General features: G+C 33.1%; 2 protein-coding genes across 2 annotated transcripts; both read right to left on the minus strand.

Annotated features, from left to right (window-relative positions):
- Window positions 1–1,545: 1,545 nt before the first annotated feature.
- LOC114421551 (agglutinin-2-like) lies at window positions 1,546–2,577 on the minus strand. Its single transcript, XM_028387523.1, has one exon. It carries the CDS (start codon window positions 2,531–2,533, stop codon window positions 1,739–1,741), a length of 795 nt encoding a protein of 264 aa, XP_028243324.1. The 5' UTR covers window positions 2,534–2,577; the 3' UTR covers window positions 1,546–1,738.
- A 2,599-nt stretch (window positions 2,578–5,176) lies between these two features.
- LOC114421024 (mannose/glucose-specific lectin-like) lies at window positions 5,177–6,297 on the minus strand. Its single transcript, XM_028386773.1, has one exon. The coding sequence runs from the start codon at window positions 6,245–6,247 to the stop codon at window positions 5,414–5,416; it is 834 nt and encodes a 277-aa protein (XP_028242574.1). The 5' UTR covers window positions 6,248–6,297; the 3' UTR covers window positions 5,177–5,413.
- Between the last annotated feature and the right edge of the window lie 310 nt (window positions 6,298–6,607).

Raw genomic sequence — 6,607 nt, forward strand, 5'->3', positions numbered from 1 at the left:
AATTGCTCATCCAATGTCATACCCTCTGATATGATATCATGAGCAATTTTTTGTATCTCATGGGATTGAGACTCTACTGATTTATCATCAGTCATTTGATACTTGAGGTAGCGGCTAACAACATACTTTTTAGTCCCAGCTTCCTCAGTATCATACTTCTTTTCCAAAGCCAGCCAAACAAATTTGGCAGACTTATATGGGCTATAATAATCATAGAGATCATCAGCTAACCCATTCAGAATGAAATTCTTGCATAGGTAATCATTTTCATTCCAGAGAGCTAATTCCATAGTCATTTTATCCTTCACTTCCTTCTCAGCATCCTCAAGTACCACCGGAATATTAGTGTTCAAAACATAGGCAACTTTTCTCATAGTTAAATAAAACATCATCTTTTGTTGCCAACGTTTGAAATGATACCCTTCAAACCTAAAAGGTTTGTTGAGGTCATTGCTGTTCGAACCAGTAATATCTACGGTAGCCATAGCAGAATCGAAAGCGTCTTAAAATTGTCGTAACAATAGTTTATGGCAAACCGAAAAAATTACTGGCTGAGTCACAGATAATGTCGCTTTCTTTAAGACGTTTCGTGGCACTGCCAAAAATTGTGCAAGCAGACTATCAACCACGACGTCCCCAGGATAAAACAGCCTAGATCACTGTATAAGATTCCCACTGCACTGAGGGAACCTTTTCTAGAATTACACCCTCTTGTATGACTTGAAAAGTCACTCTAAAGCCACCCAAAAATATGACTTGAAAAGTCACTCTAATAGCCAACCGGAAAATGTGACTTAAAAAGTCACTCTTAAAGCCAACCGAAAAATATGACTTACAAAGTCACTCTTAAAGGCAACCGAAAAATATGACTTACAAAGTCACTTTTAAAGGCAACCAAAATTTTAGAGTGACAGAAAGAAAGAGAGAAAAGTTTGCTGGAAATACATCGGTTGAAATATGGGAGGGAGAAAGAAAAGTTGAGGAAATGCTTCTCAACTGGGGCAAGGAAAAAAGAAGAAATGAGCTCTCTATATATAGGGAGTGAAACACTATTCAAGTGTTTATCCTGAGCGATGTGGGACTTGAAGTTTTTTTTCTTTTTTTTTCAAACTTTATCATTTGTTCTAACAAATGCTTATCCTTCAACAGTACTTTGTATAAAAATAATTTTCTTATAAATGTCTTTACAATGATAGTGACATATATATACTTCTTAAGAAACTACAAAAAAAAAATATCAAACTCTAGATAATGTAGATTATTTTTTACCTTTTATAGTTGTTTCTCAACTTTAAAAATGGCCAGTTTTCTAGATAGTGTTTTGGCTGTAGCTCTAGTAATCAAAGAATATATGTTTTATTAATGTTAATAATGCGTCATTGAAAAAAAGTTATGTACATAGTTTATTATTAAGAAAAGCTTTCATTAAATTCATGTCTCTGCAGTTTGTATCGTGTTTAAGGCACAGTACCATTAGATACTCTTTTTTCCATGTTCAGTGAAACTCTGGCTTAAAAAAATATTTTCCATGAAATAACTCAATTTCATTAAACATTAAACATTAAACTTATCAAGAATACAGTCAGAAAACAAAATGAACTTATTAAGAATACATCACTAGTAAGCAAATTTAAAATAAACAACATGTGACTGCCTTTTATTCTTATAAAAAAAAAAAACCACGACTCTCCCTCTTTTTCTGCCATAGACCATAGGGGGATCTAACTGTTCAAAATTTCTAATAGAAGCTAGAAGCGAAGGTCCAAGAATAAATCTTGTGTGTTTCAACCAATTGTCCAGTGGCACCCGAGAACCCAACTCTAATCCATTCAGGCAGAACAGTCCTCAAATCAATCACAAACGAGAGGCTAGTCGCGTTCAAACTGCTTCCAGGGTATGTTACAAGCACGTTTAAACTCTTGCCAATAGGCTCATAGTTCACAGTGGCATATGCAACTTCAAACGAATTCCCAGTTTCCCATTTCCTCGTTGTCACAGAAGCAATGGAGTTAACATCAATGCCCACATGGGCAGAGGGAGGGTCCCAGGGGTTCCCACTGAAGGAGTCGAATTCGACGGCCACTATTTGGTTTTTGTACACGTTTAGGGCAGAGTTAGGGCTGAAGAGTCCGAGGAATCCGCCACTTGAATTGTTGGGGAGGTTGGAGGTGAACGGAGCAAGGAAGAAGGCGATGCCATCGCCAAAGAGTCCGGGTCCGCTCGGCGCAACGACGAAGGAGAAGGTTGTGTTGAAGCCTGCGAGCTTGCCGGTTTTGGCGTCCCAAAGGTGCAAGGGTGCAGCGTAGGAGGCTCTACCAACGTTGTTGGGGGAAAGAGGTGTGAGCTTTATGGCACCTTCTGAATTAACATAGGCTTCGCCTTGGAGGGTGATGTCGTTTGTGTAGGAGCCAAAACTAGGGAATGAGAAAGAAACTGATTTAACATTGTGGACCAACCCAAGGAAGGAAATAATGAGCATGAGAATAGAGATTGGGGTTTTAGTTTGAGCCCTTGTGTTTTTTATTATGGCCATGGTTGGTTCAAAATTTCTCAGCTTCTAAATTAATTTGACTAATGTTAATTTGCTTGATGCGGAGAATGCCATTGCTAATGTTCCGCTTTATATAGATGGAAGCCTTCAGGTAAAGCTAGCCGAGCTCAGGATAGGATTGGTCCAACAGAAAAAGTGAAACTTCAAACAAAAATGAAGAAAAAAAAATTATTTTAAAGAATTGAATGATATGTGATATCTTTTAGTCAACAGGTAAGTTTGATGTTTTTACTTTAAGAAACTCATAACAAATGTTGATAGACTTAAACTTCAATCTTTAGTATGTCTTTAGTTATTTTATCTTTAGATCAATCCTTGCTAGCTTGGTCTAAGAATAAGAAGGGAAGAAAAGGCCAAAAAAGTTGACGTTGCAAATGATTACGGAAACTAGGCTGCAGGCCAGAGGCCAGCAAAGAAATTTAATCGTTTATACCGTATGAAGAAGCCAAATAAGTTGCATAGAACAATAGACGGTGTTTGGACTAGTAAGGGGTGATTAATGCAATGAAATTCCCAACTTTGCCTTCAGAAAAGTTTGCTATCACGTCCTTGTCCATACAACCAAGAGCGTAAGTAAAAGTTAAAACTAAACACTGCATGTAACTGTAATGAGGATACAAGTTCATTTGCATCGTTTGACTTTTTTATCTCCTTGACGTACGCTACTAATATAAACAAATATTTATTATATGGCTTTTAAAATAATTATAATCGCTTCTCAAAAATAAATAAATTATAATCGTATGTTAGAACCTTTAGTTATAATTCATTTTAAAAAAAAAATATAGCCATTCAAACATAGATTATTAGCTAACTCTGCTTAGGCGGCATGTATTTTGCTCTTTTGTGTTTTTTTTTTGTGAGTAACGGCATATTTCATTAGTATATATTAATTTAGGGTTAGTTTAGAAGACTGGAGAAAAATAAGGTGAATGGAAATAAAAAAGGTGAAGGAAAATAGGTGACAAATAAAATAGATATTAATGGTATTTAATTGAAGAGAGAAAAAAAAGGATGACAGTAGAGATAAAAATATGAATAAAAATAAATGAAAAATAATACAGTATGCCCTATTATTTTTAAAATATTTGCACCATCTTTCTTTCATATTAAATAATACACATTAATTTCATCTTCTCTCTCACTTCTATGTCTCTTCTATCAAATAGGGGCTCAATGAATTTACATAGAATGATAAAAAGTTTTACATAAGATAAATTTGATATATAATAAAAATGTTAAAATATTATTTTTTATAAAATGTAAAATGTATTAATTACTTTTCTATACATTTTTTAATTAGAATACGAATAAGTAATTTTATTTCACAATTAAAATGTTTATGTCGTCGGTGTAATTATTATTGTATGGATAACTAGCTTTTATTGGTTTAATTAAATTTTAGAATAGAAAAATTTACTTATTTTTTTATTATTTCATTAAAAATTTAATTTCAATTTAATATAAAAGACTTTATTCTTAATTATATACTATGTAAATTTTTTATTAGTATGAATATAATCACATTATATTATCACTATTTTTTTATTTTAAGTATGAATTTTTCTATAACTTATTAATACCCATACGCATTCACACTATAAAAGGAATAATATTTATTAATTATCCGAAACATGTTATACAATAGCTAGCATTGTCTCTGTTAAAAATTTGGTTATATATATTTTTTGTACTCATAAATATGGATATGTTGTAAAATCATCCGTACAAAATTTTCGGAATATTTTTTTTCTCAAAAAATTAAAATGTGACATTTTTTTGTTCGGGATAAAATCCGGACATCTATACCTAACTGCATTGCTTTTTTACATTGGTTATATGCAAAATATTGATGTAAAAAAACATCACATTATTTTTTTATCATAATAAATGTATTAGTCATTATGACAAATTAAGATTTATCCTGATCTAGGTTTGAAAAAAATACATTTTAATTTTATGAGGATAAAAATGTATTAAAAATTTTATAATGATAAATTTCAAACATATTCATATTTATAAAGATAAAAACATATTTGAGTGTAAACATTAAATTGGTGTACAGTAAAATTTAAACTTAAAACTTCATAGAAATTGTTTAAACTTCTCACCACTAAACCAATCCTAATATATTTCTCGATTATTAAATTTACCTTATGATAAAATTATACATATAAGCATCATGAGTCAACATTAACGGTTTAATTTGGTGTAGTACATTAATATTTTATGTTAAAGATGATAATACATTTTAATTTTTTATACCAATAAAATTTTTAGTATAGTACATTATACTAAAAGTATAAATTCATAATGTCTATATGAATAATTTAGTTTTCCTTAAGTACATGTGAAAACAAGCAAGCTAATCATATAATCCAACGTTTATATTGTAGCATTGGATTTTGATTTTTATATTCCTACGTTTAATTGTTTTATTATCAAAATTTTATATTAAAAAAAGATCATATTTATAAAAAAATATTATTTTTTTCACATAAAATGGTATTTTAGAGAAAGATATGTCATTACATTTTTAAAAGGCTATCTAAACACACATAAATACCTAGCCTCAATTTATCAAAAAAATAAAATACCTGGCCTCAGAAGAATAACAATTAATAATGGACTAAATGTACTATTATAGTGATCTGTAAGAAGAGTTCACGAAACATTCACCAAAATTTAAACAAGCATGAAAAACCATAATGATTAATTCAACAGCATCAAGCTTTGCCTTATGAGGGAAACACAAAGACTAGTACAAAATCCACAAAACACTAAGATTGGACGATTGTATAGATGACAACTTGAGGACCCTAAGATCACTCTATTATTCTCCTTACAGAAACATATCTTTATCTAGATGCGTGAAGTGAAAGACCAAGACAGAATATCGTGCGTTTCAACCTTTTCACCAGTGGCACCAGAGAAACCAATTCTAACCCATTCCGGAAGAACACCCCTCAAATCAATGATTTGTTTCAACCCAACAAAAATAGGTGGGTGATTACTATCATAGCCAACCGTGACACTCAATTGTTTAGCATTAGAATCATAGCTAATGCTAGCTTTCCCAACCGAACCTAGAGGAAGTGAATTAATAGGCCAATCGATAGTTTCCACCGATTCAAGAGAGTTGACGTCAATTCCAATATGAGGAGCAACGGGGACAGGCTTGGGATCCCATTCATTTCCGAAGCTGTCAAACTCAACAGCCACGATTTGGTTTTTGTAAGCATTGAAAGCAGTTTCGGGGCTGAATAGTCCAAGGTATCCCCCAGATGAATTCTTGGGGATTCTGGGGTCAGCATCGAAAGGTATGATGAAAAAGGACAAGCCATCAGCGTGGATTTGGGAAGCAGCGAAATCTACGACGAAGGAGAAGTCTGTTTCGAAGTCTGCAAGTTTGCCTGTGGTTTTGTCCCAAAGGCGCACTGGTGGAATATATACTGCACGACCAACGCTGTGTTGGCGAATGTTGGGAGTACCATAAGGTCCATTATTGTCTCTTCTTGTTAGTTGTATTGCGCCGTCTACTGGACGCGCATCGCCGAGGAAACCGATGTCGAAGTTTTGTCCCGGCTCGAAATTGGAGAAGCTGAATGAAATTGAATCTGACTTTACGTTGTTGAGTAGCAACACAAAGAATAGGCAAATCATGAGAGCAGGAAATGGAGTTTGTGTTTTAGCCATGGTTGAGACTTGAGAGATTACTTGGAAACTTGGTTTGGTGCATGGCAAACCGGGAGATAAGAGATATATATACACAGATACTAGGCCCGCCAAGGCCTGCTAAATCAGCAAATGAGTTAAAATATAGTTTCCCTTACATAGGAAGGTGTGTCGTGAAAACATCAGGGGTGGAAAATTCTAAGAATTCCCCAATTGTGCATATAAAAGGCTAAAATGAAATTTTAGTCTTCCTAGTTGGATTGATTTTGATCTCTTTAGAATTTAATTGATACTTATGGTCTCCTGATTTTAAAAATTGAGGATTTAGGTCAATTTGTTAAATTGCTTCCATTGATCGTTACTTTGTAAATGTTGACCAAT

The sequence above is a fragment of the Glycine soja genome, chromosome 8, assembly GCF_004193775.1.
Source record: "Glycine soja cultivar W05 chromosome 8, ASM419377v2, whole genome shotgun sequence".
NCBI lineage: Eukaryota > Viridiplantae > Streptophyta > Magnoliopsida > Fabales > Fabaceae > Glycine > Glycine soja.

Coding starts and splice junctions, on each gene's coding strand:
- LOC114421551 (XM_028387523.1), bottom strand. CDS start 2,533: ATGGCCATAATAAAAAACACAAGGGCTCAAACTAAAACCCCAATCTCT.
- LOC114421024 (XM_028386773.1), bottom strand. CDS start 6,247: ATGGCTAAAACACAAACTCCATTTCCTGCTCTCATGATTTGCCTATTC.